Raw genomic sequence first — 23,490 nt, forward strand, 5'->3', positions numbered from 1 at the left:
AGGGATTCTCAGTTTTGTTCGATCTCCAGCTCGAGTTCGCCGGCCTCGCGTCCAGATTCCTGCCAGCTCCTGGTCACGTCAAAAGCCTGCCATGTGTTTCTGCCCTCGGTGAGGCAGATGCTCGATGCTCGTACTCTACATCATAAACATTGATGGACGTGAAGAGGTCAGCGCAGGTAGTTTTACTTCTTTCCCAGAGAGTGAACAGCCTCAGCTGGACTGATGTGATCTCTTCATGATTTGGGATGGAAACGTTGAATAGCAGTCTGTGTTGTGTTTTGTTGCCCTGTCTAATGGAATAAATAACATCTGCAGAGAACATGAAAGAGAGATTAATAAACCTTAATGACAAGTCAAAAACATCCTTTTTGGTATGTAAAAAGTGCATGATTTTGGTTTGGATGCAGTGCCGTTATTAGAAACATTGACTCCTCGTCTTACAAGAAACTAATGCATCTGCTTCAGAGATCCGAGTGAGCTTTCTTTATGTACTTACCCTGTATGATGAAGCTTCGGATGACATCCGACCGAGGGATGGAAGCATATTTATTATAGAGCTCGATCATGAACTGAGGAGGCTGAACCTTTCTGTGTTCTTGCGGCACGCCTGATAAATTCAGCTTCCTCAAAAAATCTTCCTTCATGAAGCCCAAATAGTTCTCCAATTTGGAGTTAAAGTCATGTTGTTCCTCAAGGCTTTGTTCTTCTGCTTGAATGAACATTGTGTCTTCCAAACTGGCGATTTCACCTAAAGATTTCCCATCGCAAAGCCCAACTGAAGTAGCAAAATTGATGGACATCAGGAGGAGCAAATATCGTAAACCCTGCATCTTCATTTAGTTTCTAAAATGGATAGGTGACTTTCCGCTGCAAGTTTTACATCCGACATTCGTCATAACCTCTGGGATGTTATTTATTGTAAAACTTACTCTATGGCAATAATGAATCTGTAACTTAATTGCTTTTTTTTATATATAGATATGGCTAATCAATTTATCTGTTCTAATCTACAAGGTCTGGCCAATGAATGTCAAATCACAAAGCGCTAGATGGCAGCATTATGCTGAATTTCGTTCATATCGTCTGTCTTCTCACAAAAATAATCTGCAGTTTCTTTCCATTCAAGATTCCAGGTGTTTAAATCCTAGGTTGAAGTTTAGCTAACAAGCCTACACATCAAATAAAAACCTCTGGTTCATATGGTAACACTTCACAAAAATGTTTCATTTGTTAACATTAGTTAACTACTTTAGTTAACATTAAGTAACAATTTATTAATCTTTGTTTGTTAATTTCTACATTTACTACTACTGCTAAGTTTTAAAATTAAAAGTCATCTGTTAATGCATGAGCTAACATGAACAAACAGTAAACAACCGTATTTTTATTAACAAAATATATTGCTCATAGTTCATGCTGCCCAATGCATTACCTAATGTTAACAAATGAAACCTTATTGCAAAGTGTTACGGGATTTATTACAGAAATCCATTATCAAAACGAAAACAGTTCTGCTTACTATATGTTACAATAAGGTTTATATACAATTCACTCAAAGAGAAAGATTGGAAAGAGGATACAATGTTTGTGTGCAAAGATCCTGTATTATTTAAGGTGTTCAGGTCTTATTTGCGGAGATAAAAGTTCATTTGTGTCACATCAACTTCAGCTGAGTTTGTTGTGGTTTGCAGGTTGTGTTTATGAATGTCCGTTAGCTAGTTTATCGACAGGCGCAGGTCTCCACAGACATGCTGGGATAGATCTTCACGACCATGTTTCTGCTGGAGTCCATGAACAGCACAGCCAGAGAGCTCATCTTATCCGGGACGCAGCACGGCTCTGGGACTCCAGGGACGATCCCTACAGCTCTTACTATACTCTGGATGGTGGCGTGATTGGATGGATGAACAACCTGCATTTAAAGAAGTCAATGTTGGAGAAAAACTGTTGCCGGTTAACAAGACAGTGTTACAATGCCTGAATGCCTTTCTTAAAGGGATAGTTCACCCAAAAATGAAAAGCTCTCGGGTCGGAAAGCTCTCGGATTTCATCAAAAATATCTTAATTTGTGTTCTGAAGATGAACGAAGGTCTTACGGGTTTGGAACGACATGAGGGTGAAATGACAGAATTTTCATTTTTGGGTGAACTATCCCTTTAAGACCCAGGAACGATCACTATAAAGAGAACTTTAACACTAACCATATTAGTGCCAACGCACAATAACGTTCTGCTGCAGTGTTTTTATCATTCATCAGCTGGAAAAAATCTTTAAAAAAATTGCAATTCCAGTTGCAATTGCAAATACAGATTTATGATTAGCCTGACAGCTTCCCTTATGAAAATTAACCATGGTTTTACTACAAATAAAATTAAAAAATCATGGTTACTATAGTTAAACAATGGTAACCACAAATAAACAATGGTTTTGCTATAGTTTAACCATGGTATATGTAGTAAAACTGTGGTTATAAAAATAGTAATCAAATGCGCCAAAAAAAACATGGTTACGACACTTTTACTACAATAAAACCATAGTTAATTTTCGTAAGGGTTAGCTTATTTGCATTTAGAGAAAATGTATTGACTGTGTTCAGTGTAATTACGCGTTAAATGTCCAAATACTCTCTCATATAAGTGCAGCTGGCACCATCGTGCAACTCATTTATCGATTATAGTGAAAGTAATTTTCAGTGTTACTGTAACTGACCCATCGCAAAAAACTGCCCTCCTTAGTTACTGTTGCTATGTCTGACAAGCCATGCCGCTGGCACACTTCACATCATGTTCTCATGCAATAAAAAATACATTGCGGCGCAAAGAGGAAACTGACAACATGCCGCCAGACAAGACAGAGCAGGTTACTTCTGGTATGAAACAAGGTCTCAGCTTTCAAATTTGGTCATTTTTTAAAAAGAAATTTAAACAAAAAATACCATTTTGTGGCTCTTTAATGTGTCGTGACAGATCGCTGTATTGCCTCAGTTCAAGCAGCACACGTGAACTGATCATCTTTTCATATGTGACCCTGGAGCACAAAACCAGTCATAAGGGTCAATATTTCGAAATTGAGATTGATGCATCATCTGGAAGCTGAATAAATAATATTTCCATTGATGTATGGTTTGTTAGGATAGGACAATATTTGAAAATCTGGAATCTGAGGGTGCAAAAAAATCTAAATATTGAGAAAATCATCTTTAAAGTTGTTCAAATGAAGTTCTTAGCAATGCATATTACTAATCAAAAATTAAGTTTTGATATATTTACGGTAGGAAATTTACAAAATATCTTCATGGAACACGATCTTACTTAATATCCTAATGATTTTTGGCATAAAAGAAAAATCGATAATTTTGACCCATACAATGTATTGTTGGCTATTGCTACAAATATACCCCAGCGACTTAACACTGCTTTTGTGCTGCAGGGACACATATTTACTTAATGCATGAAATAAACATGAATGAACATCAGAATGTGTTTTATTTCAACCGTGGAAAGACAGCAATGCACACCAAGGTTTAGTCCACCAAAGTTTATCTACTCCCCTGTCTGATTTGTTTGTCAGACATGATGGTGGATTCAGCGTTATGATTGGTCAGATCGCCTGTCAGTCAAGCGGTCAATTAATTAATCAGTGTTCATCTTGCTTGGACAACTGTCCAAAAACTGTCGGAAACTTTAAGACAATAAATAGGGGAAATTCTAAAATGATTGCAACCCAAATAAATATTTAATTTCCACATATTTATTTTCTCTTGGTGAGCCGTGTATTAAGAGAGAAAATGTACAGTCAGCCGGTAATTATCACACAATACACTGACCTTCGGGATTGGGAATCCGCACATTCCTGCGCAGTAGTAGGCATCAAATGCTTTCGGCGCCAATATCCATTCGCTCCAACCGATGTCGGCAAAGTCCACCCTCAGGTAACGGCGCGAACACATCCGAGGCTCACTCCACTGCTTGCGTCTGGCTTTTTTCATGGTCTTCTCGTCAAAGCTGAGCTCCCTCGACCCTCTCAGTCCTCCGTGATTTTCCTGACCTTTTGACAAGGATTTGGGCTTTTTTACAAAAAAGGCACCGTCCCATATCTCCCTGCTCTTAAGATCATTATATTGGAAGTCAGGTAGGTAGTTACTCTGCAGGTCATCTACTTCTCTTCTGATTCTAGAGTTTAATGAAGATGGAGGAGCTTTGGTCCTGGTGTCCTCATGCACAGGAGATGGACTGTATCTCTGTAGACTCACAGCAACACTGTTGGGCTCCGTTATTGCAATGTCATCGGCGTATACAAGAATGAACGGCAGGCTGTGAGGAGACAAGCGATCCTGACGTCTCTGATGCTCAAAGTCAAACTCAACGGTAATCGAGAGCTCGCCGTTCACATGGGCTTGTTTGATAGCTGATGATACATCCGTAATCTGCCAAAGCCCCTTTCTGTTAGGAGACAACGTGATGTTGCTCAGCTGCGAGGGGACTGCAGCGTTTGGCGATGTTCCCTTAATGATGAGATGTGTGATGGTAAGTGACTGAAGGTGCTGGAGACGGCATGAGGCTCCTCGGGAACGCCGGCAGGCCCAAGGCCGTTGGCGAGCTTGTTGGTCAAGAAAGTGTAGAGTTGACACCAGTATCACCTCCGAATCGGGGATAGAGGTCATGTTGAAGTGGAACACGACCTTGCGGTGGAAGATCTCTGAAATACGACATTACAAAACGTTACGAGAAGGTAATTGCTGCTCGTCAATGTAGCGTTGGTGTTACGCTCATCCATGCATGTGATTGACCAGTAAAGCTTCCAGACAACATCCTCATAAACAACACATTTTTCACATTCTAGATTTAATATCCGAAGGCAGTTTAATAAAAAGATAAACACGGCTCCCGAATCAGTCTCTGGACATATGGTAGTGTTTAGTGAGCGACTCTCAAGGTCTCTTTCTTTCTTTTTTTCTGTTTCCACTAATACCCTCTCGGTGTTTTAATAGCGCACCTCCAGCGGAAACTCAGCAGCTCTGAATATATAGCCACTAAAACTGAAATAATGGGAAAATGCTTTCTGTGCATGCATTCACCTATGCTTATCATATATACTTTATTTTTATGGATTCATGTAATGCTGGATTATAGGTCATCTTTTTTTTAGGGTTTGAAATATTATAATTAACTCACATAATGAATGCATAAAACAGAATTATATAATATTTGAATATATATATATATTGTATTTTAATATAATGTCGTTTGTCAAATATAACTAAAATGATCATTAAAGTAATTAAAATTCAGCATCATTTTGGAAGTGAAAAAATAAATACAACAACAACAGTGTAACATGAAATACTATTTTATCAGTACAAACATTTCTATATTTTACATAGTTTTTAACAGCTAGTTGTAAAGGTTTTTAGTTAGTTTCTCTCACCTGGGACTCCTCTAAAGCTTCGGATTGTATTTATGTTCTGTTGATGTTGATGTTGATGTTGTTGATGATGATGATGATTCTTGCTGTATTTATCATAAACTCTGTGCATATTAACAGTCATCATGTCTCGGGCAGGACTGTGGAATGACTGCTGTGTTGCAGGAATATCTCCGTTCAGTTCTGACGAGTTAACGAAGTAAACTTTGACGATGTTAAGATAGAGAAAAACGCGTACCGCCGCACAAATTGATGCCATATTCACAATGTATCCTCCGCGCAAACATGAGATGAAGCGGAAGAGTGCTGGAAAGCTCGGTTCTGATGGAGCTGGTGTGTGGCTGGAGGATGACTGGTGCTCAGCTCAATGCTCATACACTTGTTTCTCGCTGCTGAAGCGATGACAGATGATGACGCTTGCAGCCAGCGAGACGCGTGAAGCATCATCCTGAAAGCACGCGCTGCGATATACTCACTCATTGCAATGGACTATTTACACTTTACCATTTAGGCTAAATGTGGGGACGCACTTAATCTGGTTTCTATTTAATTACAAAAAAACATTTTAAATGAAGGCGATGCATAAATGATTGTTTTAAACACAATAGGCTATAAATTGCAGCCAACACATAATATTTTGTAAGAAAGCATTTGTTGTTTTGTCTTTCCTTGTCAGTACATAATTCCCATAGATAAGTTATTTCAAACTTAACAAGTATGCATTATTCAACTTACTTTTAAGGGGCGTGGCCATTTGTAACTTAAAATGTGCGAGACTTCCGGTGACATTTGCTTCCAGATATTTTAGCTTTTTTTATTTTATATATTTTTTTTAGCTATATTTTAACTCGTGGTGCTTTCTTTGATATTGCAAACTGGTATTTTTATTACATAATTTTAATGTATTGTCGTAATTATAAACACACTGGTTTGTAGCGCAAACAGTTTTGCCTTTTACTGCACTTTTTTCTAGTTATTTACCTTTATAGCTGCTAATAAATGACAAACATTATAGTAACACTTTACAATAAGTAAAGGTCTCATTTGTTAACATTAGTTAATGCATTAACTAACATGAAATAACGAACATTTTGTTTTTGCTGCATTTATTAACCTCAGTTAATGTTAATAAAAATGTTCATGTTAGTTCACAGTTAACAGATACAACTTTTAAATTTTTGATTTTAATCATAAATGTTGAACTTAACCTTAAATAATATTAATAAATGCTGTGTAAGTATCGTTCATGTTAACTAATGAAACCTTATTGTAAAGTGTTACCGAAAATCCTACTCTGATTTGAAAGCTTGCTGTTTTTTTTTTCTGAGATGGTAATTACTAAAAAAAAATTTTATACAATTGATAACTGATAAAAGTGTTCTTTCCATATACTGTGTGTTTTATTGCGGCATCAGTGGCCAAAACCATCAAAAGCCCAGGATGTGGAATATATGGTCTCACAAAAACAGTAAAGTTCGGTAGACTTTATCCATTAACTCACCTGAACAGAGCGATACTTAAAAAATGTTGTATAATGATAAATATGTGTGACTTTATGCATTGTGCAGCCATAATAATTCATCTTAAAAGAGCAAAACTCAAGTTTGCAAACTCAACTGAAAGATTGAATAATATATCTGATACATTGATTTGCATTCATTTACTTTTCATGACTGTTTAAATGATGTACAATGGAAAAAACAAACTCCCAGATCAATAACGCTTCAAAGTAATAACTGGCTGCTAAACTATTCAATCTTTCCAGTGTTTTGGTCTGAAAATGACAAATATGTCTGGTGCCCCGCAGTAAACCTCTGGACTGAACGCTCGCTCGCTCGCTCGCTCGCTCTCATTATTGAGTTTTTTTGCATTGAATGCTCATCTAAACTAAAAGACAGTGTAAGCGATGTTGATTTTGGACCCTCACCAACCTCCCACTTTTTTTAATTTCATTGGCTCCAGCTAAATGACCATTTTGACCGATTTTCATTCATTTCCTGAATTACATACTAATGCTTGCATAGCAAAAAAAAGTGATTCGTAATTCAGAGCTGCCTTAAACTTTACTGTTGCCCCTGCATATATATGCAAATAGAAGAGCGATGATAATTCATTATGCAAATATTATGATATAGTGCAGTCTTACCAAAATGGACATCATGCCTAATTCTTTTTTATTTATTTATTTGAAAAAAATTAATTAAATCTTTTAAATTGAGGCGTATACTTGAATGCTTAAATGTTTTAGAAAAATATAAATTTACTATACTTTTAAAATGTATATGTCATTGGGAGATTTCAAACTGAAAAGCATAAAAATGTATAAATACCAAAAATCATATCTAATTCTAATTTGTTTAGAAAAATTAAATTAAATAAATTGCATTTGTTTAAATGCTTAATAGAAGTTATCGAAACATATACATTGTGTCAGTACATTTACCCCCGGTTTCGCAGACAAGGCTTAAGCCTAATTCTAGACTAAAATGTAAGTCTGAGCTGTTTCAACTGAAAGAAACTCGCACTGACTGATCTTAAAATATATCAGTGCCTTTGTTTTATCTCAAGATGCACACCTGTAATGTGTTTTTTTTCTAAGTACGTTCATTAAAATTACTTAAATGTCCTAATTGAACTATGGCTTAATCCTGGCTTAGTCTAAGCCCTGTCTGTGAAACCGGGTCTTAAATATTTAGTTTAAAACTTATCTTTCTTAGTGAGAGACAAGCAGCCAACAAAGTATAAAAAAGTTGTAGTTTTATAAGAGAGGTTTTTATTATTTTGTCTTTATAGTTGCCATACTTCCATGTTGCTTCAAAGTTTTGAGTTAAATGGAAAACATTTAACAATTTAAGTCAATAGGAGATTTTAAACAGAAAATAAATACTAAACTAAATAAAAAAATTAAAATAAGATATATATTTTCTAGTGCTGTCAAACGATTAATCGCGATTAATCGCATCCAAAATAAGTGTTTGTATTTATATACACATAATAAATATACACAGTATACACATATATTATGTAAACAAAAACGTTTATTTTGGATGCGATTAATCGTTTGACAGCACTAATATTTTTACTTTCTTATTTGTTTGACTGAAGCATGGACTTGCAGAAACAGTTGTGACTATATTACTGTAATTTAAACAATAATCCAGACATATAACATCGATCATCAATCTTCAGGAATCAGGCATCTGGAGCGAGTGCAGACCACAAAGAGGGACAACCAGGAATGTCGTCCTTTCTTGAGTGACGTTCTGTCTACAAAACTCCACCACAATTATCCAGCATTTATTTTCAGAAATCATCTTTAAAACCATACACTTCTCAAATCACATTTCTGAGCAATTCTTTCCTCTGAAGCTGCACAGGTCATAATTTATTGTAATTTTGCTGTCAGAATCACAGTTTATTCACCATCGGTGAGATGAAAAGCAGGTTTGCTGTGTCAAAGGACATGTTGGATCATGGTTTGAAGTTATGAAGTTCGACTTGATCTATATGTTACAGACGGCGGTTTGTAAAAAATTAAAAATAAATTTATATGAACACTAATCCTTCAATATAAGAGCTAAAGCACAAAAAATATAAAATAAACCTAACCAAAATTAAATTTATGCATGTGTATTTTTTAACTGTGACAAGGTCCCTTGTGTTTTTAATAAAAAAGGCAAGACACTTTTTGTCAGTGTTTGGTCATGATCAAATGGCTCAAGTATATCACACTTTTTGTGCAAAAAAAGGGAAATGCACTTGAATGCAAACCTTGGCTAATGGATCTGTTTAATAACACATAGCTCTGATATGTTTTCTCTTGAAAGTCTGTGAAAAGTTCTGTAAATTATCATTATTATCTCCATTAGCAGTTTGTAGTCTGTGGCTATATAACAGCTGTTCCTGCGTCTTGTGGGACATCTAGTCAAAGGAGAGGCCCAGACGCTACTCCCTCCTGGTTTGTTTATCCAGACATTGACTAAAGGAGAGTGTGACTGCTCATAGGCCGTTGTTTTCTGTCCTCTCTGTTATCAATCACTTCAAGGGCTCCTGAACAGGAGGGCCATTTTCCCGTCATCACTCCCTCAGCAAGACCATTACACGTGTAAGGTCCACGGACTTGGCCCAAGGAAGGTATCCAGTGGTGGATGAATGTTACTTGCGTGTTTGGTCTTTTCAGCGCGCAGAGTTATTCAATTTAGGCCACATTAATGCAGGGAATGTAATGCCTCTTCTCTGCACCTCACTAGATCTGCTGCTTTCATTCTCCATAAATCAGCTTCACTCACTGCCAAAACTGGGAAATTATTTTCCTTTTTTTTTCTTTTGTTCCCAGCATGTTTTTGTTAGTGTACTATAGTGCGTGAGCAGTATAACCTCACAGGTCAGATCAAACTGTTTTGGTAATGTAAAAAAGATGCTGTCTTTTTGGTGTGAAATTATTCTTACAGGTGAATATATACTGAAATATACTGTATGTATATATATATATATATGCACACTCAAAAATATTTATTTTAACAAACAAACTAATAAACGTAATGTGATGCATATTTGTCAGTCATACATAAATGAAACAGGTAAGATTTCTGTAATAGTAATAATAAATAGAATATGTTTTAAATACACAATAAGCACCAGGTTTATATATTTAACGACAATTAGTCCAATTTGTTTCACTCTCATACATTTTAACTAATTGAATGTTGCCTGTTCCTCGGCCTGCCATATTTTAATCATGTTCCTACTTTTTAACTGAATAAAATTTAATGGTTTCACAATAACAGATTTATGCTAATTCTAATCAATTTGATATACATTTTTGGAAAATATGATAATCTAAAATCAAATAGATGCAAATAGTTAACACTTTGAGTTTATTGTTTCGTGTTAAAACTGTGTAATTGATCCTAATTAATCCCTAATTTTTTTAAATTATATTTTTTGAGTGTGTGTGTGTGTATATATATATATATATACACACACACACAGAGTGCGCAATTATAATTTCAGGACTAGAATTGTCATTTAAAATGATCCCATGTCTGCATCAGACGGTACTTTCTCTCTCTTTGGTCCTCTGAAGTGACTTCATCCCACATAACCACACAGTCTGCACACACAGCATCGATCAGAGCTTTGAACTCTGGACTGCTGTTAGTCATCATTAGTTCTGCTCTAGTACTGCTGCCCTGAACCTCATGTGTAGATCATGAAACAAACATCACTGCTGTGGTGCGCAGCTATCTGAACATACTTCACCAGAGTAAGTTACTGTAATTATTTTTAAGCAAACAGATTGTTAAATGACATTACAGTTTTTTTCAACTGCTTACATTTTTAAAACCTTGCCTCTTTTTATTCAAATCTTTACACACAAATTTCAAGAATTGCACACATAAAACTCATTTGCAAACACCTTTGCCATAAAATTAATTCCTGCTAGATTTTTGTGTGTTACATAGAGAACTGTGTGTTGTGTTTTGCAAAAAGTGTTTTATTAAATTGAAAAACTCTCAGTTGAAAACTAAAACTTGTTGTGACATTTATGTAAGACATAAATGAATCAGTAAGAAAAGAGACGGTACAATGTAAAAATAAAACCAACATGATAAAGTAACATTTATTTGGTTAGGTTTTTTTTAAGTTTAATTTAATATCAAAACGTCTCAGAATTGATTGTAAAATGCATTTTAAAATGTTATTTTTTTAAATAGGCCTACATGTTTCTGGTGTTATTGTGAATCATTTGGTGCATGTTATTTCAAATAAACATCTGTCATCAACATGCTTTGGCATTTTACATTAGAAAATATTTTGCACGTTACCGTTATACAGCAATAAAGTTTGATATTTGACATCAGTTTTTATAAATAAAGTTGCTGTGCATTGAATTTTCAAACTATATTAAGAAACATGAGAGTGCTTTTGCTAATTTTTCTGTGGTAACTAATTGTAAAACATTATGGAAGAAACCCAAATCTTTAATTGAATTTATCTAAGCACATATGAAACACAGAGCTCTCTTTTCTTAGGGCTCAACAATTACCACAATATCTTGTTTTACCTGAATTATTCACTATTATCCTGCGGTATGTGCTATTGCTGCAGGCCTTTGCTGATTTCCAGGAATTATTGTGTGACCCTTGGATGAACCCTCAGCACTGAATCACTGAAGAATACGAGCGTCGAGCGGCGACTGCTGCTTTTGTCATTAAGCTGAAAGGTGCCTCACAGATTCAGTAGTTATACTGTATGTTATTGTTCCCAGGTGTCAAAAAACCATTCAATGTTCAATCTCCAGAAGAAAAAAATTTGCACATTTTCCAGTAGCTGATCTCTTAATCATAGAGACCCTGTAAAGTATCAGGAAGGGATATTCACTGATTTAACAATTAAACTGATTCCAGCCACAATCTATGGGCAACTCAGCTTCACTTTTAATGCCTTTTAAAGTCTTTTTTTCTACGCCATTTAAAAATGTTTTATATCTAAAGATTAGTAGACTACTTTTAAAAAACGTTTAAAGACACACTGACTTCTTGCCCTCTAGCGGTTGAAGCATAAAACTACAAGAAACTTGCGGAGGAACATTGTTTTGCTCAGTACGTGAGTTGTGCTTCGTCTGCGCGGATGAATCTGATGCTGCGAACATCACTGACGACATCAAAACTTTCCAAATAACAAAAGATGGATATCTGAAAAATATGCAGAGGTAAGTGGCTTACACCGTTGTTTTGACTTGCTTAAATCAGTTGTTTTACAGTTTTTTCAACTGTTTCTTCAGAAACTGTGTGACAAGTAAAGATTTTGTGTGTAAGCAGTTGAAAAAAACGGTAAAGTAACGTTACAAAAGTTTGGCAACGCTGACAGACATACCGAGTGCTATTCATGATATCATATAGGCCTAAAGGTTGAAACTATAGGAAAATTTATTATAGGAAAATAGACCAAAATAGTAATTGGTGTTGTTGCCAACATAATGTTTTGTGAACCTATAGTCAATGCAGAGGCAATGTTATGCTATGCAGTCTATGTTTGTTATTGTTTTATTACACGTATATTGCCGCTTTTCCTTTTTGCTTGCAAACTCGTTTGGAGGTTCATTTGTTGTGTACTCACTTTAAATTTGGTAAATTTCAAACAAAAAAGCTTAGTGTACCTTTTAAATGTACATAAAGCACACAAAATATCACACATACAATTTTTTGCTACAGATTTACGTTGTGACACCATACAGTTCTACCAGGGTGCTCCTCATCCAGTCATTTTTGATTACAACGTAAATGTAAAACGGGAGATTAGTATAGAAAATTATTGAAAATATTTAAATCAGGAATGTCATAATCAAAATGCGTAGTTCGTGCATAAAAGAAAAAAAAGTCCCTCAAAGTGTTCCTGTTTCCACCAGGAACCGAAACATGCTGAACGATGTTTCATTTGGATTGGTGATTGACATCTTTAGCATGCTTTGTGAAGTATTTGACTCCGTTCCAATTCAATTTCAGCGAGTAAAGAACAAATTTATACTCATTTGCGATATGCTATGTACACGATCGTCTCAGGCTGCTCATGCTGCTATTTTTGTCTTCTTTTCGAAAAAGCGTTGACGTAGTCAAAACCTGCAGTATTGTGTGTCTTCCAGCGAATGCATGTACACCCTGGACCTCTGCAAGCTTCTCGTGATTAACAGTGCACTGTAAAAAAAATTCTGTTGTTTTTACAAAATAATTTTGGCAGCTGTGGTTGCCAGAATAAGTTTGTAAAAAATACAGAAAAACTGTAAACACATTTACTGCCAAAAACTGTAAATTTTACAGTACAAAACTGTAATTTACAAACAAGAACATTTGAATGTAAACCAGTAAATTCAACAATGCACACTGCTATTAAAATCTGTTTTGTACCTTTAACATAAACTGACAACCACCATAATAATGCAGGTGGTAAAAGAGAAAGCCACATGAAGAATCAAAGCTCATCATAAGTAGCTTCGCCACAAGCAGAAGTATATACTAATATATATATTGTATATATATATATATACAAACACAAAACACCATCATGGTAACACACATAATACTTAAATAATGCAATAAACTTTTATTAAACAACAGAAGATGTAACATAATGCCCTAATGTACATAACTGATAACAAAAACTATTAATGTATGAAATGTCTGGTTAGATCTTTTACAGTTTTTCCCTGTATATAGTACGGGAACTTACTGTTAACCTATTAACAGTTTTTTTCCATAGCGTTTTTACTAAATTTTACAGTTAAAATTACAATTATTTTTGCACATTGTTTTTTGACAGACATCAATGTTGTGATATTCAAATGATGTGGATTTGAAAGCAGATTGATCATAAGATCCAGCAAGTATTCAGTGAAGTGACTGATGCACATTAGTGTGTTATATCTATGTTTTTATTTCTAATATTCCAACCAACAGCCAGCCTACGTTTTTGTTGGACATGATAACGTGCATGAGGGGTGAACTATGTTTTGCACAATTATAAAACGTGCTGGAGATTTTTAAAGTGCATTATAGTTATTTTACGGAATGAAGTTTATTTCTTGACTTAAATTACATGTTACTCAGAGACTGACATGTTTGGCTTGTCAAAAACGTTACATTCAGCTGTCGCAAATTTGCAGATGTTTAAAAATCAAGTTCTTTTTTTTTTATGTATTATTGTTTTTTCCGGGAATGGAGTGGTTTTGATGCACAAAGTTGTTTTTATTGTCTCCTATAGCATGTTTATTTTTTATTTAAACCCTTGAAAATGCAAATCCTGTTGTAATCAATGGTGAAAAATCACTTTTTAAAGCTGTTGTTCCATCATTATCTCTCACAGATAGATAGATGGATAGATGGATAGATAGATAGAGAGATAGACATGAACTGCAGAAAACACTGGTGCAACACACCAGATACGGTCACGTCTAGCTTCTAGACATTCAGCACTCCTTCTCAACCTCAATCTCTCTTTCTCCACCTGCTCTTTCTCGCTTTCCTCAATGAATTCTTTTGAATCGGAAGCTGATCAGACGTTTGGACAGAGATGATGTAGACTGTTGCTGTTCCCTTTCAGCGGCTCTGTGAAATACAGGATGAATAGAAACGCAGCAGCTGATATATTTGATTATCGTTACTTTTTGAGATTCCCCAGACATCAGGCTCAGGTTCCCAAAGACTGAGTCAGTAATTTATTTGTCTGGGGATGGATAGCATTCCACTTCTTCATTTCCATATGGATGTCTTTTTCGCTTTTCTTTTCCTTTCTCTTTCCTTCCCGTTTCTTTTAGGACGTGCACTTTCCTTCATATCTGCGTGGGTTGTGTGTGTGAAACAATGAAGTGTAAGATACGTGATTGTTTAAACAGCTCTCGCGCTTCATCAGAGCGATGACAATGTTTGTGCAACGGCCATCAGTCAAGTGCACTGACCAACTCAGCCAAATCCAGTAAGTCATCCATCTCTTCAGCCTAAGCACGGACTGCTTTATTTCATCATGAAATTTTTATGTGCAGAAAAATAACAAGACGGAAACCTGAGCGCTGTGATTTTCTCGTCTTTTTTGTTTCGGGAGAGGTATTTAAACAAAAGGCTTCTGTTGTTACTAAATCAATGTTAATTTGTGACTCGGTCAGAGGAAGCTTGTGGCTGAAGGATATTTCTTTCACACAGCTATCTTGTGTCTTTTTGTAGCCCAAATTCTATACTTACACTCAATATGACCTTGTAGATATGAGAGGAAATGCTTGAGACGTATGTCATGGCATCTCAAGAGGTAGGTTTTATTAGATCGTGTTTCATAGCTAACAATGAAGTACAGCTACAGCTTTGTCTAGACATCATAACATCCGATGGTCCCTTCTGAACCCTTATGCAAGCACTGCTGCAAAAGAAGGGTAGACAATACTGTGAAACTTCAGAACATGGTTAAAAAATAATAAAATGAAATAGTGAACTACGAAATCCTGACCACAGGCAGTCATAAATACAGTGTTGTTCCAAGACTTACACCACATGGGCAACTCTTGGTGCAGTGGAGACTTGCCCAGTTTATCAAAGAGAGATATTTGAACCAGATGAGAGGCTGAAATATGGAATCTGAGCACCAAGTTAACAGCTTGGTACAGTTGGTATTGGTTGGAAATCTAGTTGGTTAGTTGAAAAGGTGTAGGTTTAAATCCCTAAACTGATTAAAGAAGCTTAAAGAAGCATCACAACTGCATCCTTGAGCTAATAGGGGAACTGGCTCAAATATGTTTATTAAATCGATTTGCATAAGCGTCAGCGTGACATGCATATTGTGTAACCAGAGGTCACGTTAACTGAAAACTTTCCATAATTTACGGATTTTTTTTTTTAGCAGTGACGGAAAAATCTGAAGGCCATCCGTCACTTTGACAGATTACACTGAGGGTTCTCTTCATAAATAAATAAATGCACAAGCCTATATGCTGGTCCTGTAGGTTCATTATTAAAAATGTGAACAAAAATACAAGCAATTAAATGTGTTATTATAATTAAAATATGACAATTAAAATGACGGGTAATACTAGATTATGACGGAATTTTTACGACCACTGTCCGTCAAAATGACGGACAATGTTAAAGTCTATCGCAACCTCTGTGTGTAACATACTGTTATGCATTTATGCTGTTGTTTTAAACTCAGTCAATGCACATTAAGGTTATTATCATTAACTAAAACCATATAAAACATTTTCATTACTTGAAATAATAAACATTAACTGAAATAAAATTTATAATAAATTAAACTTATTTCAGCTAGTTGCCAAAAGCAACATTTTCCATTTTCATGTTAAGTTGAAATACTAAAATAGCTAAAACTAAAAACAAAATCTTACAAAAAAATATATAGACATAAAAAAAAGACATAAAACAACAATTACTAAAAACTAAAAGTCTAATTCAAAATATTAACAAAAACTATAATAGTATATAAATAACACTGATGCACATACAGTACATACATTCTATACAGTACTGTATTTATTTTGGGTCCTTAAATGAGTTTTTTCAGGGACTCTTTCTGCAGTTTACATTGTAAAGCCATTAGGTGGAGACAAGTTAGTTTCTTTATGAGGGAGTCGATGAACAATTCACTCAACTGATTCATTCAAAACACATTCAGGAACAAAAGATGGTATTTATGAGTGAGTCATTGAATGATTCACTCAACCAATATGCCAATTAGTTTAAAACAGTGCTTCATTCAGACGCATAACAAGTCTTTATGAGTGAGTCATTGCACCATTCACTCAACCAATTTGTTCAAAAGCACTGATTTATTCAGGAACAAGAAGACTGGAGACATGTAGTAAAGGTTATGTGGAAAGCCTTTATATGGAGATCGTTTGGGTGTGTTGTATTCAAGTGACTAACTTTTTTTTTCATGTTCATATGCACATGTTTTGAATTAGGCTTTTCCAAAGTTTTTCTGTGCATATAAATACGAAACAATTTATGCAGTTATTGACAATTACTGACAAACCAGCTGATCTTCCAGTTTGTCTTGCTGACAAGTCTGCAAACCAGACCAGCCTAACCAGCTCTGCCAGTCTAGGGAACCAGGTTAAAGCTGTTTTTCATAAGGGTAGCTGAAGTGTTGCCTTGTATTTTTTATTTTGAATTGTCATGACTGGGGTTATTCAAGTGACAACATCTCAACATAAAAGATGCTAAATAAATATAATCTCATCTTTAGTCTAGCTTGATCTATTTTCAGCTGCTAACTATGTTTACTGCATGTTTTGGTCTGAAAGTGCAAATCAGATATCGTCTTTAAACAGGAACATATGAGGCGAGTGTGAACCTGTTTTTATTTTTGAAAGAATCTGCATTTATTTTCAAAACCATCAATACTTCTATTTCCTCTCGTGCATTCCACTATACCTGTGTTCAATTAGCTTTTCTTTAAAGAAGTGAGTCTTACACTCCAAAAATCCCAGGTTTTGATTTTTGTGCTTTGACACAAGGTGATAGAGGTACAGTTCACTTTCCCAGTGATCATGATCCATTTGGAGTCAGAACATTGGTATTTTTTCGCTCGGCTGTCTCACATCTGTCCCTGTCTTTATCCGAGTGATTTACTGCGGCTGAATGTTGACATCTGCAGATCCCATGCAAACGAATCCACCGTTTCATCACAGAAACAAAAATCAGTCATTCCAAGAACACACCGAAATGGGATTCTTCAAAGCTCTAGGCTGTGTATTGTGAGAAAGAATTCTGCCTGTAAATGAAGGACTTCAGCTAGTTGATGGATGGAGGGAGTTGTGTTATACAGTGGTCTGTATTTTGAGTTTTAGAGATGGTTTAGAAGTGGTCGGCCAATCTGCGCACATCTGGCGAGACGCGAGAGTTTTTCAATCGCTCCGCAACAATAACTGGCAGTAAATAACGGTGTGAGTTTTTATGACGCATCTCAGGCTGATATCCATGCTTAAGACATAAAACAGCTCTTTAAGGGAGAAAAGTTCATGGACAAGCTTGTAATCAAATCAGCCTAATTACAACCACTCTTTGCAATTTCGAATCCATAACTGTCACATGATTTCAATAAAAAAGAGGATATTTTTCCTGCTTTTTCCTTTTCCTTTGCAGTAGAGTTTTATGAGTTACAGTACTTGAACAAATGTTTCTTTGTTTGCAGGAAAGGTCAACCATACAGGCTATTCTCTGGCATTGTAAAACTGAAATAATTAAATGAATTTTGGCAACCCGTGCTGCAGAATTATTTCTGTAAGTGTTTAGTATGATTGCGGGCGTCTAATGAGGTAAAGGTCAAAGCAGTGTTGGATGGGAATGCACTCAACGTGAGGCAGAGGTTTTCATAAAGATTTACTACGGCGCAGCATCTTGTTGTTGTTGTCAGTGTAATGTTACTTTGAAGGCTGTTGCATTACAAAAACGAGTATAACTGCATGTGTCAACACCTAAATGTAATGCCTTTGTGTGTTTTTACTTTATGAATTTCTGATCTCATTGAAAAACTGTGGTAAGTATCATGACAATGTGGGGAGGTGGTATACTAAATACAATTCTTAAAGAAAAAGTTCACCCAAAAATTAAGATTTGCTGAAAATCTGCTCCCCTTCAGATCATCCAAGATGCAGATGAGTTTGTTTCTTCATCAGATTTGGAGAAATGTAGCATTGCATCACTGTCTCAGCAATGGATGTGAATGGGTGCCGTCAGAATGAGAGTCCAAACAGCTGATAAAAACATCACAATAATCCACACGTAATCCACATCTACACAGTAATCCATCATTAAGATGTTTTTAGCTTCATACTGTTGATTCTGACTAAAATATGAGTACATAATCCATAATAACGCTTCCTCCAGTGAAAAAGTGTTCCGGTCTGAATCAGGAGAGAAATCTGCACAGATCAAGCAGCGTTTAAACAGCTCTAAACACATATGTTAAAATATATTTTGATGTGAGAGACAACAGGAGATGCACTTTTTCACTGGAGGAAGCGTTATTATGGATTATGGACTCATAATTGAGTTAAAAACTCCTTAATGATGGATTTGTTTCAGCTCAAGATGTTAACTGATGGACTGGAGTGCTGTGGATTACTTGTGGATTATTGTGATGTTTTTATCAGCTGTTTGGACTCTCATTCTGACGGCACCCATTCACTGCAGAGCATCCATTGCTGAGACACTGATGCACTGCTACATTTCTACAAACCTGATGAAGAAACAACTATATAAATAATTAGAAAAATAATTATTATTATGCTTTATATTAATGTTATTCTTGTGTGTCACATATGTAGAATGGACCTCGGCTATGTTAAATGATAATTAGCAGTATGAATGGGTGTGTTAGGCTTACTGAGATATATTTCTGGTATCTGTAGTTGTGATGAAACACTGGGTCATTGTTTCGCACCCAGAATGAAGGGCTGTAGGGGGTCCCATCAGGAAGCCAGTTACACAGACAGAGGGAGATTCCTGTCCTCCTATGAATGTTTTATTAGCCAGGCTATGGGTGTGTGCAAGTTAAAATACTCACCCCTCACCACAAAACCAAACCAACTTATGCGTCCTTGGATTGAAGCAAACATGGCGGTCCAACAAGCTTCTGTGAGTTCTCATGTGAAAAAATGAGACTTCAGTAAACAATGTCAGTGATAATATCAAGCTTTTTAAAGCTCTGAAGAGCCTTGGATCAGGGCCGGTCTGTGGGTTTTTGCGGCCCTGGGACAAATCATGAAAATGGGCCCCACCAGTGTGAAATAATTTGAGGTGGGGGAAAATTCCATTCAGCAGCGCATTGTGATTCTTTCTTTTATAATTCTGAATCGATCCACAAAATATACAAATCTTTCAGATTTTCTACTTAATTTTTTTTTTCTACTGCCAACATTTTCACTGGCTCAACCACTAAAGATTCAATTAAGTTTTATTTTTAAGATATTCATTTTTATATTGGCTATAAACATTTATTTTTTAATCATTAAGTGTTAAGGTTTCTTTACAAATTGTTTTATTCACTAATATTTTTTTTTCTTTACCAAAAGAAAATATGAAACAAGCTGAAAATGTAACTGTGTAAATTCATTAACGCACTCTTGCTGGAAAATGATGCAAAACATAACTGATTATTTTGTATCTTAAAGGTGACATATCATGAAAATCTGACTTCTCCAGGTGTTAAGTGCTATAATCAGGTCCCCGGTGATTATTAATGTTTTCTTTAAATATGTCTATGTAGTGTTTATTAATTATTTCAGTTTTAGTTTTATTTATTTTAGTACAGAAGTGCTTCTGTTGGTGCATTATATTTTTGACTTGAATACAACTTATCAATTATTTTAGGTTATCTGACAACATCTGCATAAATATATAGACTCTATAAATGTTTAATGCAACAAAATCAGAGTCAACTAACAAGAACTGGTGCAGAATCTAAAGTGTGCATTCAATGTATGAATTTTCTGTGTATTACTGCTACTTGTTTTAATAGTCTTGGCTATTGTGATTTAATGTGACATTTGACCGATTGCTACCAGTGTAGAATGGGTGAAGTGCCTTGAAATAGAAATCTTCACATTTATTATGAATCTTCTCACGGGGCCCCAATTAGGGCCCTAGAAGACTCCCTATAGGAGTCTGTACGCCGACGTGTTCGCTTCAAGCAAAGTTTTAGTAACTCAGAAGCAACGTGTGGAGCATGTCTTTCATCATTCCCCTCCTCCTTTATACTTCTGAATAATACTGCAAGTACGGCCAAGTCAGACCTCTTGATAAAGATCAATTCGCAGGTTGTCGCGAAAGAGGTGACGTCGTTCTTGAGGACTGAAAGCATGCGGAGGGAGTACGACTGACTGCAGCCCCTGCAGTTTTAGCCGTCGATGTGAATAACATGTGCTTGCTCTGACGTCAGCGAGAGGAAGGTGTCTTGAAGTTCATTCCTCCTTATATTGAGTTGGCTTTGATTTATCCTCTGAACTGAGCTTAGACCACCAGGCGAAGAAACAAGAACCAGAGCCAACTGTGAGATATTACGACAGGAAAGCTTCCAGAAACTCCCAGTTCACACCTACTCTGGATAATTTTCACGCAAACTTGTTTGTCATTCCCTATCTCGTATTTTCCCACCCACATTTTAGTCTTCAGTATTGTGGCCTTTCTTTATGCCTTGACTCTGCTTTTGTAAAGTCTCTATGGCCTCTTTATTTCCTACTCCAGCACTGCTGCTGTTTTAATGTTAGCTATTAAAATATGCCACTCGTTGTGCCAAAATAAAATCATTTCCATCAAATCAATCAAATTTATGGCTGGTATCCTGCCACTTGTACTCAATCTCGAGTCGGTTCAGTGACATGATGCCTTATTTCTTTGCTTTTCCTGCCTTTGCATGCATTTTTCATGTTTAATTCAATTAAATTGCAGTCAATAAACAGGTGAGGGGCTGCAAATTGTTTTGGGAGTTTATGCATTAGAAGATACACACAATATTTCAAGTCTTCTGAAGTCATGTGATGGAAAGACCAAAATGCAAGTCCTTGTTCACATTTGCAAATGTTCAAAGTTTTATTTGCATTTGCGTTTAGATTAAAACATACCATTGATTCTTGCATATGTTGCAGTTGATTGTGACATTCAGTTTTAGTATGCATGTTTTAATATTTAACTTTTAGAGACTCATTTTGGTCTTTTCCTCTTAAAAAAGTTATTGCATGACTTTGCGTGATATTTCTTAATTGACTGCTTTTATGCATTTTTTAGTTTTTTGGAGCTTGACCGCTGTCAATGTGAACTGTACATCTCACAAACTGCATACAGGTTTCAAATGACGTAAATGATGTACAGAGCTGAACATTTTCGATTAGCATTGTCTCAGTATTTTCAGTGCATGAGGAAGTTGAAGGTTCTTGAGGCTCTTCATGGACGCTGGTTCTGGGACGGTCCAGAAAGAGCATCACAGTAAGATCTCTGTTGCGAAGACAAAGCAGACGTCACCCTGCTGGGAAGTTGTCTAGGCAGGAGCAGGAATTTGTCCCCAATCACTCTGTCATGTTGTCACTTCCCTCGCTGGGAATCAAAAGAGAAACAATATGGCAACTGTACTGGATGAAGTTACAGCAAGTACCGCTTCATCCAATAGCACGCAGACCTCCATCTCTGTCTTAAAGGGCCAGTTTACCCAAAAGATGAAAATTAGGTCATTATTTACCTTGTGTCTTTATAAACCTGTGTGAAAAAGTCTTGGTATTTTTTCCAATGCAATGAAAGTCAATCAGGTCCAATGTCAATGTTGTTTTGGACCCCATTGACTTCCATTGTTTGGACAGAAATAGTTCCTTTATGTTACACAGAAGAAAGTCATACAGATTTGGAACAATATGAGGGATATCAATTATGACAGAGTTTTTATTTTGGGTGAAATGCCACTTGTGAAAAAGTAGTACACATTAGCGTACTTGTAAAAAGATGACTTATTATGGACGTAACAGAATATTAAGTGCAAAGTTCATATTTAATGTTGTTGGACACTTAACTGCATGTTATTTAGAGTTAAATGTATTATAATTTTAAATTAAGGTTATTTTACCCACTTAAGTATTAATGTTTATATGTCATTTTGTAATTACTTGTATTGCCTTTGAAATATTGTTACTGACAAGCATTTATAGTACTAAAATATACTTTAATGTCATTTTTATTGAAACTTCTATGCCATATTTAAATATATGTGTAATTAGTCATTATTTTGCAATTTAATTTAAATGTTATATCAAATAACACTCTACAGTTATAATCAAGAGCTTTGGTATATTAGTCAACACATCAAAAAAAGTGTATTTTAAAGAATGTCAAAATATTATTAAAACATATTGATTTAAAGTGTCCTCTAAAGTAAAACATTTAATTGGACATTATCCTGCAGTTTACTTTTTAAAAGTGCACTTAAGTGTGTTAAGAAATAGTCGTGCACGTGTGTTGTCGCTTTAAGTTATCTTTTTATATCATTAACATTATATTATTTGCAAATGCAGTTTTTTTAAAAATAGATGCTTTTAAGATTTGAAGTACATTCAATACACTTAAGTGCATTTCTTTTTCACAAAGGCTCCCTTTAAGACCAGTGTTTGCAGTCATTTTAATATGCCATGGGATAAAATGCAGTGACCAAAGAACAAGACGGTCTTAAACGAGCTCCAGGTAATAGCTGTGTTTGCCGTAGAAGCAGTGATTATGAAGCCCTTTCAATATATATTTAACATGTCACTGCACACAGAAAGAAGCGAAAGAAAGTCTTGTTATCGTGAATCATTAGGATTCACCCGAAGCGTTGCGGCTGGCATGTAAAAGCTGCTTTTTTCCTCTGCTTTGTCTCGTTATTCTGACAGTCGGTGTCATAAAGTTTTCTCTTTTTTTTGTCTTTACAAGCTTCTCTTCCCTCATCCATTAAACCCATCTCTCTTCTCCAGATCGTTCTGCTTGATCGGACATAGAGAGCACAAAAGAGCCACAGTTGCATTGCTGCCGTAAGAGTAGATTTAGA

The 23,490-nt window shown here is 35.7% G+C and overlaps 1 protein-coding gene and 1 pseudogene across 1 annotated transcript; both read right to left on the reverse strand.

The window, feature by feature from the left end:
• LOC107720298 (growth/differentiation factor 2-like) overlaps positions 1 to 852 on the reverse strand; it is a 1,196-nt pseudogene extending 344 nt beyond the window's left edge.
• A 622-nt stretch (positions 853 to 1,474) lies between these two features.
• LOC107720497 (growth/differentiation factor 10-like) lies at positions 1,475 to 5,762 on the reverse strand. Its single transcript, XM_016528221.1, has 3 exons — positions 5,428 to 5,762; positions 3,827 to 4,698; positions 1,475 to 1,912 (listed from the first exon to the last, which is right to left on the reverse strand). Exons 1-3 carry the CDS (start codon positions 5,681 to 5,683, stop codon positions 1,721 to 1,723), a joined length of 1,320 nt encoding a protein of 439 aa, XP_016383707.1. The 5' UTR covers positions 5,684 to 5,762; the 3' UTR covers positions 1,475 to 1,720.
• Between the last annotated feature and the right edge of the window lie 17,728 nt (positions 5,763 to 23,490).

The sequence above is a fragment of the Sinocyclocheilus rhinocerous genome, unplaced genomic scaffold, assembly GCF_001515625.1.
Source record: "Sinocyclocheilus rhinocerous isolate Xijiao unplaced genomic scaffold, SAMN03320098_v1.1 scaffold792, whole genome shotgun sequence".
Taxonomy (NCBI): domain Eukaryota; kingdom Metazoa; phylum Chordata; class Actinopteri; order Cypriniformes; family Cyprinidae; genus Sinocyclocheilus; species Sinocyclocheilus rhinocerous.

Coding starts and splice junctions, on each gene's coding strand:
- LOC107720497 (XM_016528221.1), bottom strand. CDS start 5,683: ATGGCATCAATTTGTGCGGCGGTACGCGTTTTTCTCTATCTTAACATC. Junction 4,699..5,427: donor AAGCTTTAGAGGAGTCCCAG/GTGAGAGAAACT, acceptor GTCGTATTTCAG/AGATCTTCCACCGCAAGGTC. Junction 1,913..3,826: donor GCGGATTCCCAATCCCGAAG/GTCAGTGTATTG, acceptor CTTTAAATGCAG/GTTGTTCATCCATCCAATCA.